The sequence below is a fragment of the Stomoxys calcitrans genome, chromosome 4 (genome assembly GCF_963082655.1).
Source record: "Stomoxys calcitrans chromosome 4, idStoCalc2.1, whole genome shotgun sequence".
NCBI lineage: Eukaryota > Metazoa > Arthropoda > Insecta > Diptera > Muscidae > Stomoxys > Stomoxys calcitrans.
This window is the reverse complement of record NC_081555.1, coordinates 25,595,232-25,607,810: the sequence shown is the minus strand read 5'-3', so window position 1 is coordinate 25,607,810 and position 12,579 is coordinate 25,595,232. Positions and strand designations below refer to the sequence as shown.

At 40.3% G+C, this 12,579-nt stretch overlaps 1 protein-coding gene across 1 annotated transcript; it reads left to right on the top strand.

Moving 5' to 3' along the window:
* Positions 1–2,382: 2,382 nt before the first annotated feature.
* On the top strand, positions 2,383–7,721 carry LOC106090519 (putative ATP-dependent RNA helicase DHX57). Its single transcript, XM_013256746.2, has 6 exons — positions 2,383–2,598; positions 2,666–4,767; positions 5,636–5,840; positions 5,903–6,659; positions 6,722–6,920; positions 6,991–7,721. Exons 1-6 carry the CDS (start codon positions 2,528–2,530, stop codon positions 7,554–7,556), a joined length of 3,900 nt encoding a protein of 1,299 aa, XP_013112200.2. The 5' UTR covers positions 2,383–2,527; the 3' UTR covers positions 7,557–7,721.
* Positions 7,722–12,579: the final 4,858 nt, after the last annotated feature.

Genomic DNA, 12,579 nt, shown 5'->3' with positions numbered 1-12,579 from the left:
GTAAGAGTGATAGTCATCATATTTTCCTGCCTATGTGTTCAAAATTTGAGATGCCGTCACGCGGGTATCCAGCAGCTGTCTCCAACTCCTGAAGCAAGCCTAGCCGCTGGGAGTTGCAGATTTAACTTGGTTGTGGAGGTCTCCACGAAGGACTCGTGGACTCACACCCCGGGAGGTCCACGCAAAAATGTCTCTTGTGTCCGTCCGACAGTGTGGTGAGTTGGGATCCACAAAAATTATAACCTTCAAGCTGCAGGTGCTGCTCTTCCGACTCATTAGGTTCACGAATTCGTCCCCATTGCCTCGCAGATACTTGCAATAGGCCAACTGTGAACTCAGCTGTGAGCCACCGGGCTCGTTGAGGATAGTAGGAGTAACTACAGTCGCGGACAATCAGCATTATCGAGTGGAGAGTCTTAGTGAAACATCGGCTCTTGGCGAGTTATCTGCCTGAAAAAATGTTCACATGTCAGCTAGTCTCACCGACATACCCATGTTGAGTGTCTGGGAGTATACCCCCAATCCAGTACCAGCTTCTACATTGGAGCCTTGGTGTAAAAACCGTGGATTCATACCGTCACGGTATGGCTTTGAGAAACACACGGTCTGGAACTTTGAGCTCCGATACGTGTGTTGTGTTCATCGTCATCACGAGAAGCTTAGCTTAGAGCTACCGAGTGCGTGCACAGCTTGTGCATAATGGAATGTTCTTTACGAACAATCAGCACCGAGCGGAGTCTCAGCGAGAGGCCGGGTGGCACCGGCTCTTTCTTAAATACTGAGTGCCTATGATGCTCGATATGACAAGGTGAGTTATTGGCGCCTTTAAGTAACCAATGATAATAATTCTCTATACGGAGTAGCTGCAACTGCAGTCGCGGACAATCGGTATCGAGTGGAGAGTCTCAGCGAAAGGCCGGGCGGTACCGGCTCTATCTTAAATACTGAGTGCCTATAAATACTGAGTGTCAATAACCAATGGCCATAATGTTCCCGCGGCAATCGGTGCTATGAACCGGAACGAGCTTGCTCACTTATAAGAGCTTGAAGAGGAACGCTACCTCCACATGGAATGTTGTTAGAGCAACAACCGTGCACTCATCCCCTCAACCACAGCATTTGTATTCCACTCTTGTGATCCCGCGCAGCCTAACCTTTGTCACTTCTGGAAATCTCTCTTGCGAGCCCTTTTCTCGACAACCATCCATCATACCACTGCCCCATGTGTCAGCACTGGTCTCACAATGACCTTGTACATCCAGTAAATCATCTTCGGTCTAATCCCCTCACTACCTACCGACCATCTGCTGCGGAAAAAGAAGGCTCACATCACCTTTCGGCTTCATTCCTTTCGCATTCTTTTTCCAGGACAGTTTCGAAACGAGGACTTAGACTAGATATTTCGCCATGGCGAAACAATTAAATCTGGTCTCATTTGTACAACAACCAAAAATCATATGGTGCAATCCACCATCTTGTCATCAAGCTGATCGACGTTTTGCAAACACACGCAAAGAAATTTATGTTCGTGTGGGCGTACATGAGCAGAGATTATGCGAGAAAGAAGATAAAATCAAAGAGAATGCAAATAGAAATCTGTCATCTTAATACCGTCAAACCTGGCCGGCTGTGAACAGCTGTACGCGTGAGACCACCTTTTTATATACGCCTTGATATTTCGCCTGCAGGTGCTTTTCGCCCATAATCCGATATCTTATATCTCCGAAAGAAGTCATCGACCCATTTTTTCTTGTAGCCCATCTCAACAGTCTTCCTAGACTTTTTCATGATCTCGCTGATCATCGACATAATTTCTTCTAGTATCAGCAGTACGACATCGTCCGCATAGGCTCCGCTAATTTTGGAGTTCTGTTGAGACCTGAATTGGCTAACTGGACGATGCTCTCGCCAGTGAGAGTTTCTCTCTACTCCGTCTGTGTTTCTACTTATCCCTCTTGTGCGTTGGTATTCATATTCCTTCTCCTACGGTTTTTATCTTTATGAGGTGTATCCCTTTCTATTAACTTCTTCCAAGCCGTCCCGAGCTTTTATAGTAAATTAACTAATATACACGAACTGAGCTTATATTTTATCAGCTGATTTGATATCGTATTGCTATCACGTAGTAATAGGTGAGTTCGAACTTGTTCACTACCATATAAGAATGAAATATTAACTCACCTTATTTGACGAATTGTGACTTGTTATGCTTCACCGCTTGCATATCCAGTGCAAATACAAAAACAGGCTTAATATGGGCGTTACAAGTGTTCTTAACACTCTTATACAGAAACAAGTTACCAGATTTGTTAATTTCTTACATAGGGCTTTCTTTTATACCAAGTGCTCGAACAGACCTTCTTTACCACCTGTTCATTTATTTCAAGAATTCATTTCATATTCCGTTTGTGAAGAGGAGAAACTTTTCTTTTATTGTGAAATTATTGGAGCTTTTGTTTCCTTTTGATAAATAATTTCACAAATTTGAGTTTCTGAAACAGCAGTTATTCACACAAACCCCGTAAACATGGACGAGGGCTCTCAACGATTGATTGACGACTGTTTTTTGCGACCCATACAACAAGATGTGCGAGCAACGTAAGTCAAATATTGGAATTGGTCAAATTTTTGCAATTCCAGTGTGCTTACATTTCTTGTCTTTCAGAAATAGACCTACGGAACCTCCACCTTCAAAGGTTACCCTTAAAACTGAAATGCAGGTTTTGCGTCTAAGCGATGACTCCCAAAAAATGTGCATGGAAACGTTGAGATCTATACATGGTGATGATTTTCGTCTAGACGATCCTTCCAAGTACAAAGATCGTGGAGGGAAGATGAAAAAATCATATTGGGAAGATCGTGGAACGCTCGTGGTGCAGTCGGTCACCAATTTTTCTGCCAACACCAATGGTGCCTTGGGCAAAGATGTCGAAAAGAGTCCAGAGAGTCCTGAACAGAGATTGCGTCGCTATGCATTGCTGAAATTGGAAAATTATGGATTTCCTTTGAATCACTGCATAGAGGCCTATGATCATTGCGAGGGTGATATAGATCAGACTTTATATCTGCTGTTTCGTAAATATTTAAAAATTCCTGAACCTGGTGCAGAGGGAGAAAACGTAGCGGACTTCAATGCAGCTGCTGCTGATTTTACCGAAAACGAACTGCTGGATATGAGACGTGATGAGAAGGAGGCATTAGAGTCCATCTATGACAAAGGCTTCGAAGAGAAAGAAAAGAATCTGGTATGGAGTTTAAAATTCAAAATTGAACATTTGCTGCAACATAGTCCCTCGGAGGTTAGAAAAGCTCGTGATGCTGCTGCCAAAGCCTTGCAAGAAGCCAAGGACAAAAGAAATATAAAAAAGCCCAAAGGGCCGCCCCGATGTAGAAACTTTGATGAAAAAGGAACATGTAAATATGGACCCAAATGCAGATTTGCCCATATTAGACCCGAACCGGAAGTTATTGACAAATCTGTGGGCAAGGAAAAAATCGATGAATCCGATGAGAAGTGGTTTTATTTAGAACTAAGATTTCCACCCAAAACCAAATATCCTTATGAGGCTCCCTACGTTTACCTTAAGACAACTTGTCACGACATACCCAACGAGATAAGGCTGAAAATCGCTAGAAAATTATACCGGGAGGCCCAAGAGTCATGCCGCGATGGCATACCTTGCGTCTATAGCATATCAGAAATGCTACAAATGGAGAGTTTTGCGGAAAATATCGATCTAGATAATGAACCTTTCCCCAAAGCCGATAAGTCGCTGTTCCACATTGAAGATGACGCGGAGAAGGCCGAGGACGCCCAGGTCTTTGAAAATCTACCTACTCACTATGAAAAGGGCTTAACCTCCCATGGAGATGGCTTTAGAAAAGACCCCCAGGCATTGGAAAAGGACGATAGACAGTTGCTCAAACGTTTCATGGAACGCAGAAATGACGAAAAATACAAGAAAATGTTAAAGTCACGCCAAAATCTACCAGCCTTCAGTAAAATGATGGACATATTAAACTTGCTGGAAACCTCTCAGATATTGGTGATTTCGGGAGAAACTGGTTGTGGTAAATCTACCCAAGTGCCTCAATTTATTTTAGACAATTGGTTCTTCAAAGCCTCCCAGCTGGATAACTCACAAAAAATGCCCCATGTCGAGGTTATATGCACACAACCCAGAAGACTGTCGGCCATTGGAGTGGCCGAGAGAGTGGCAGATGAAAGGGCCGAAAGAGTGGGTCAAACTGTGGGCTATCAAATACGCTTGGAAAATAAAATATCACCTTCCACACGTCTAACATTCTGCACCACTGGTATACTATTAAGACGTTTGGCCTCAGAGCCTCTGCTGGACTCGGTGACCCACATTATTGTGGATGAGGTCCATGAACGTAGCGAAGAATCTGATTTTTTGCTTATGATACTCAAACGAATATTGCCAGTGCGCCGAGATCTTAAAGTCATTTTAATGTCGGCCACCTTGAATGCCAAATTGTTTTCCGACTACTTTGGCGGGGTGCCAGTTTTAGATATTCCCGGCAGGACATTTCCGGTGGAACAACTATTTCTGGAAGATATCATTGAACGTTGTGATTTTGTAATGGAATGTGATTCTCAATATAGCCGTAAGGTTAGTAAAAAGGAAGAAGAGGAACTAATGAGGGAGTTGGAGTATGCCGATATAAAAGCAGAGAATACAGCGCCTCCCTCAAAGATAAAAGATGAGAAATTGAATTTGTCTGCCATGTATTCACGATATGCAGGTAAGTGAAGCCAAAATTAATAAAAAAAAGGGTTCTAATTCCCACCACCATAGGATGAGGGGATATACTAATCTATTCATTCCTTTTGTAACACTTCAAAATATTGATCTGCGATGTGGTTCTGGCGAGACCATCAGAAAAAATGTTCAGCGGTGGCTTTCCCCTCCTAATGCTGGCAACATTTGTGAGGTACTATGCCATGTAAAACTTCTCTCTAAAGAGGTGTCACACTGCGGCACGCCGTTCGGACTGTAGCGTCAATGTGATCTCGTCAGCTATGTGACACCCAGTGTAATATTATTCAGATCTGTCAGAATGCCGCTCTTCGAACTGCGACGAGGTGTCTCCTCAGTTCTCACGTGGACTACATCCATCAAGAGACAAAAATCCTACCCGCGAAAAGACATAGCTCCATGCTGTTCAAGCAATAACTTTTGGGTTGGAAATTGACCTTTCCCTTCAAACCATAGTGGTTCTTCCTGAATTACGATCAGGTAGCCGCCTAAACTCCTACAGAGCAAGGATTAATGCCAACATGCAAGATGTGTGTTCCGATTGTTACCACAAGACACACGTCACCTGTTTAACTGCCCAATGATAAGGGCCTCCTTTTATAGCCGAGTCCGAACGGCGTGCCCCAGTGCGACAACTCTTTGGAGGGAAGTTTTTTACATGTCACAGTACCTTACAAACGTCGCCAGCATTAGGAGGGAATAACCACCGCTGACAATTTTTCTGATGTTCTCGCCAGGATTCGAACCCAGGCATTCAGCGTCATAGCCGGTCATGCTAACCTCTGCGCTACGGTGGCCTCCTAACTCCTACACGTTTTCTTTAATATTTGTTTACATTTCTTTATTTCTTTCAGACTATTCAAAGAAGACTTGTAAATCCATCTACCTCATGGAACCCATGAAAATCAACCCTGAACTGATAGAATCTGTTTTAAAATACATAGTTGAAGGTGAACATGAGTGGCCACGTGAGGGCACAATTTTAATCTTTCTACCAGGTCTACAGGAAATTCAATCCATACACGATGCCCTTAGTGATAGCAATATATTTGGGCCAAGGTAGCTTGAAACATGGGAAAAATGTCATAAACTACTCTTATACTCCTACCCTCTTTTTTCAGATCTGGCAAATTCATTTTAGTTCCTTTACATTCAACTCTATCCAGCGAAGAGCAAAGCGCTGTATTTCGTCCTGCGCCCAAGGGCAAGAGAAAAATTGTCCTAAGCACAAATATTGCCGAAACTTCGGTGACCATAGACGATTGTGTGTTTGTGGTCGATTATGGTCTGATGAAGGAAAAACGCTTCGACTCTAATCGCAACATGGAATCTCTGGAACTTGTCTATGTCTCGCGGGCAAATGCTAATCAACGTAAAGGTCGCGCTGGTCGTGTTATGCCTGGTGTTTGTATACATTTGTATACACAACATCGTTATAAATACAGTTTCTTGGCCCAACCTGTGCCCGAAATCCATAGAGTGCCATTAGAGCAGCTGGTGTTGCGTATTAAAACTTTACCAAATTTCAAGGGTCTAAATGTTGTGGAAGTTTTGGGACAGACCTTAGAACCGCCTACCGAAGAAAATATAGTTTCCGCTGTTAATCGTCTGCAGGATGTAGGTGCCTTAGATGAGGAACAACATTTGACACCTTTGGGCCACCATTTGTCCGCATTGCCTGTCGATGTAAGGATAGGAAAACTTATGTTGTTTGGAGCCATTTTCCAATGCCTGGATAGTGTGTTAACCATTGCCGCCTGTCTCTCACACAAATCACCATTTGTTAGCCCCTTTAACAAACGAGCAGAAGCTGAGAGACGCAAAAGAGAATATGCTCTATGCAATAGCGATCATTTGACCTGTTTGCTGGCTTATAAGGTGGGTTAAGTGTGCATTCACAAACATTTATGTGGGCTTATACCAATTCCTTTATCTTACAGAAATGGTTGGATGTTTCTAAACGCAACTTTTTTGCCAGCCGCAATTATGCAGATGAACATTATCTATCGCTAAAAACTTTGCAAACCATATCTGAGGTGAAATATCAGTTTTTGGAATTACTGGTCTCCATAGGTTTTGTGCCAGTCAATGTGCCCAGAAAGCGAAAAAATGCCCATGACAATATATTGGAGTTAACAGGTAAGTGTAAAAAATAAAAAATTAACTTAACCAATTTGGGCAATCCTAAAATACCACATTTTTCCTATAGGTTGCGATTTAAACATTAACGGAGATAACAATCGTCTTTTGATTTCCCTTCTATGTGCTTCTCTCTATCCGAATATTGTAAAGATACTAACACCCGAACGCAGTTATATACAAACAGCGGGTGGTGCTATGCCCAAGTTAGCCACTGCCAGAGATTTACGTTTCAAAACCAAAGAAGACGGCTATGTGGCCATACATCCCTCTTCCATAAATGCAGATGTCGCAACATTCCAATCGCCCTTTTTGGTGTACCAGGAAAAGGTGAAAACTTCCAGAATTTTCATACGAGAATGTAGTATGCTGCCTTTAGTTACCCTTGTTCTGTTTGCTGGTTCCGATTTAAAAGTAGAATTACATGATGGTGATTTTCTATTCCTACTCGAGGATGGCTGGATAATAATAAAGGCTCATAATCACGAGACCGCCGAAATGATACAGTGTTTGCGTACGGAACTTTTGAAATTATTGGAAGAGAAAATTCGTGATCCCTGTTTGAATTTGTTAAATCATGAAAATGGTCGGAAAATAATCCAAAGTATAGTCTATCTAATTGGCCACAACAATTAAGGATAATTGCTAAAAGAAATTATTCCCTATAGAGGAGATGTTGTGTTTTTGAGGACTACTAGTATTAATGTAGCTAATTTTGTGTATGTGTAAATATACTGTGCGATCATTATTTTTATACTAATAAATAGATTAATATTTAATTTAATGTCGTCTATAAGACTAGATGAACTAGTATTTTCATTTGTTAGATATGACAAGCAAATAGTTTGTGGGGAAGATGAAATCAAAATAACACAATAAAGTAAAGACATCTAAAAAACTTTGGATACACACCACCTATGAACTCTTTGCAGCTATTGTACATAGTAATGGGCTTGGGAAGAGGAGGATTTCTGCAGGGTATATCGTGATGAGAGGAGTTGGAGATGGTTGAGCATCTGCTGTGCCAGCTCTTTACAGTCTATCGCCCCCGAGACATTCTGCAATTGTGCAAGCATCTGGGATGGTTGACGGGGCGGTTCTCTATAGATGGCTAGAGAGTCTCAGAGTTTTTAGTTTTTATTCTATTTCTATGTTGGCAACTGCATTTACCAGGCGCATGTCCTTTAAACTAACCTAACCTAGATCATTTAGAATTTTACGCGGATCGAGAATATATCGATGGCTTACCACAATATTCCCCCCTTATCTCTCCCAATCTCCGCCACCATATTTTCATCTATTTCAATCTTCTCCATCCCACCATATCTTCAACATCTATCTGCTTAATTTTTTTTCTCCCCTGTGCTTATCTAACATATTGCTGTCACAACTATATCTATCAGTCCTTCCCGTAAGTGCCTTATCTTATCCCTATATATGTTTTACTTTTCTTCCCTTTTCCTATATATACTACCTTTCTCTCCTCTATGTCTATGTCCACTATCCATATCTCTCCCATTCCTTTCTTTCCTATCCCTACTATTTTTCCTTATCTTTACCATCTGTTTTTATTAATCCCTACCACCAGCTATTCCATATTCTCCCCTATCCTTTGTCCCATTATCAGAATCCCTATTCCTTTCATTTCTAATCGTTGCTGTCGGGGACAACCAGCGGAATCCCAGCACGGGATAGCTGTGACCACCACACAGGCTGAAACATTGAGGTCCGATATGTGTGGTGTTCATTGCTGTCACGAGAAGCTTAGCTGCGAGCTACCAGGCGCGAGTAGCTGCAACGATAGTCGCGGACAAGCAGCGGTATCAAGCGGAGAGTCTCAGTGTGAGGCCGACCCGCACCTGCTCTTGCACAAATTCTGAGTGCATATGATGCTCAATATAACAAGGCGAGTTATTGGCGCCTTTAAATAACCAATGGCCAACTTGTCCCCTCGGTGAGAGAACCGGCGATGCCGGCTCTTGTTTAAGTGAGTCATTGGCACCAATGGCCATAACGTTCGCACGGCGATCAATCTTATGGACCGGAACGAGCATGCTCACCTATGAAGCTTGACAAGGATCGCTAGCTTCACATACAAATGTGGCTACAACAACTTTTCCATTTACCTTATCTCAACCTATCCCAACTGTTCTATCCTTATCTCTTTTATCCCTTTATACCACATTCCTCTCTTTAGTTTAATCTTAATTTATCACACCTTTTCGTATACCTTTCCTCCCCTTTTTGCTATGCTGATATCTCATATTCCTGTTATAAATTTCCCTTCTCTACCCTTAGCCTCCTAACTGCCCCTTTCCCTATCAACTCCTATCACATCAGTCTTTTTACATTCTAATCGAAATCATATCTTCCTGAGAGCTATAGGGGTCATCCACAGGTTGCGGATAGTTGTATACTTCGTGTACGTAGTAGCTGCAATTGCATTTGCGGATATTCAGCGATATCGAGTGCGGAGTCTCAGCGAGAATGCCTATAATACTCGATATGATAAAACGAATTATTGGCGCCTTTAGTCTTCCTGAGAGCTATAGGGTGATCCACAGGTTCCGGATAGTTGTATACTTCGTATACGGAGTAGCTGCAATTGCATTTGCGGACATTCAGCGGTATCGAGTGGAGAGTCTCAGCGAGAATGCCTATAATACTCGATATGATAAAACGAATTATTGGCGCCTTTAAGTAACCATTAAGGCCATAACGTTCCCGCGACGATCAACCCTGTACACCGAAACGAGCTTGCTCACCCATGGCGTTTGTCGCTACCTCTATACACAGAAATTTGGTTACAACAACAACAACTCTAAATGATAAAAATCGAATGACGGGATAATAAAACAAAAACAATTAAAAACGCGCTAAGTTGGCACAAGCCAAATTTTCCCAAATGGCATGGTTCCTCACAAATGTCGCCAGCATTAGGAAGGGTTTACCACAGCTGAAAATGTTTTTTTAATGCTCTCGCCAGGATTCGAACCCATACAGAAAACTTTGTTGTTCCTGATCTAACATTGAATCGAAATACACATATTTTTTTTTTTTTTTTTGGACTTTAATCGAAATGGCAGAGTACGACTCTATATGCCAGGTTGTACTTCCGAAGTTGGTGTCCCCACCAACTGTAAATTAAAACACGTGTATTAAAAATACAGAATTAAAACCAATGTACAGTTATAACTGTACTGTGTATAACGATGACTAAGCATCGAATCCCGAAGCGTCCGCTTCAGACGAATTCTAAATGCAAAGTGATACACATATTTGGCCATGACATCGAACTATCAACCATGCAAATTATTTGTATTTTTTGCCATGACATCGTTAGTGAAGCTTTGAAAATCTTACCTTGTTTGAAAGTCGGTCTTCTTGTAACTGCTGCAAATCCCATCGACGAACGAACGCACAGTACTAGATCAACGAAGAATACAACAAGTCTTAATATTTGAAGGGGGTTTCCAACGGAAAAATGAGATCAGTATTGATAACAATTGTTTTTCTTAAAAAGAAACATGAAAAAAACTACAAAAATTTGTTAACGTCTACACTTAGGAGAAAGAAAACAAAAACATTTAAAATTTATTAATTTATTAATATTCCTTTAAAAACAATTTCTTCGTTAAATTCGCGAAGGAATTCTAAATCTCACTGCCTAAGCACAGTCACCGCCGCCGTTAACAATAGTAACCGAGTCGTTAGAGACAGAGTTTAAACCCAATAAAAGAGTCAAGAGTCAGCGTCAATTTGTTTACATAAATTTCACATGGGAAAAAAACGGCTTTATATATTTTAATTTTGAATTTATTGATTCAATACGAAATTAGAAATGAAAACAGACGCACAACACAAACAAATAAGAAAAACGTAAAGAAAACTACTTTGGTAAGCTTATTGACGACAATTCGGCTTATTGCTTTGCTAAATTTAAAGCCTATTACTGATTTCATTTACAGCAAAAATGCCTATTAAATTATTGCGAGATGCGAAAGTCTCTTTTCTTTGACAGAACACAAACAAAAGACAAACAACAACACACAACAAAGACAACAGTATAGAAGCAATTTGATTCGGCCTATTTCGTGTACATTTAATTTGCTATGAAGCGAATTTTTTGTTATCTTCTTTCTCCCAAATTCTCTGCTCATGTACGTACACGTATACACCCACGCACACAAATTTATTTGTGTGTTTGGAAAAACTTCGATCAGCATGATGGCAAGATGGCGGATTGCACCACATGATTTGTAGTTGTTGTACAAATGAGACCACCTTTAATTGTTTTTCCATTTTGATTTTCGCAACTATTTCGAAAGCATAAAGAGTACTCTTCTATAATCAATAGCGTTCGTCCTTGGGCTAAAAATTGGCTTGTGCTCAACTTAATGATAATCGGACAATAATGCGACCTGTACGTTGATTACAACATTACGGGGACAGACAGACAAACGAGCATAGCTTAATCGAATCGAATGTAATTCTAAACCGATCGGTAGACTTAAAAGTGTGTCTAGCTCTCCTCCGTCTAAGCGTTGCAAATAAACGCACTGTATAACTTATGCACTACGTTGTGGTGTAGGGTATAAAAAGACAAAGACAGAATAAGATGAACAGAGACAACAACAGATCACAGAAACAGAAACGGGAAAGAAAATATAATATGTAAAACTGTTCGCCAGTGTTGCCACAACATAATAAATTTACGACCAAAAATGTCCACCTAACAAATCCCAACTTTTTTTTAATTTTTTAGACAATATGTTTATAGTTACTCTAAGGACAATTGTGATTAAAACTTCCCAAAAGCCAACATATTTGATTAAATTTTAAAAAAATATTTTCGTGAAACTTACACTTAGGACAAAATTCTGACAAAAGATTCTCTTATGACAAAATGTTGGAAAAATAATCGTTGAACAATCGTTATCCTAAAACAAAATGTTGATAAAATTTTCCCCAAAGACAAAAAGTTTAAAAAAGAAAGAAAATTCTCTCTAAAAGCTTATCTAAGAATAGGTTCATTGAAATTCAAAAGAATGGATTTTATCAAAAAATCAGCCCAAAAACTTGTTTGTAAATACCAAATGGATCAACCTATGTTTTCCACATATCATCAAATGAAAACTGATAATTTCAAGTGGCCCAGACTTAGAAACTTAGCTGCTAGGTCTAATACCCATAACAGAATATTTGTTTTGGGTATAAAACGGCAATTCTAAATTATACACAAAAATTTTACTGACCTTAGCTTTGTTATTTGTTACAGGAATTTTGAATAATTTTGTGATGTACATATTTAAAATATACTAACTATAACTATATATAATGTGCTGCTAATACCCAAATGTGCTGCTAATGGAATCTACCAAAATCGATCTAAGCCGTCCATTCGAACAATTCCTAAAATTTATAATTCCATCCGACCAAATTTTGTAGAAATAAATAAAACGGCAACACTGCAGCCGCACAATTTGTAAAATGTAGAGCGCACAACTCGAAGAAAACAGAGGAGTGCCGGAAGAGTACTGTTGTCCCTGTCTCTCCGCACTAAACGGCATACGGCATTTTTAAACATTATATGTATATACCATATTATACATATACTAAATATATATAATAGTATAGCAACCAGAAAATGTCTCATTCA

Coding starts and splice junctions, on each gene's coding strand:
- LOC106090519 (XM_013256746.2), top strand. CDS start 2,528: ATGGACGAGGGCTCTCAACGATTGATTGACGACTGTTTTTTGCGACCC. Junction 2,599..2,665: donor CAACAAGATGTGCGAGCAAC/GTAAGTCAAATA, acceptor CTTGTCTTTCAG/AAATAGACCTACGGAACCTC. Junction 6,921..6,990: donor CAATATATTGGAGTTAACAG/GTAAGTGTAAAA, acceptor TTTTTCCTATAG/GTTGCGATTTAAACATTAAC.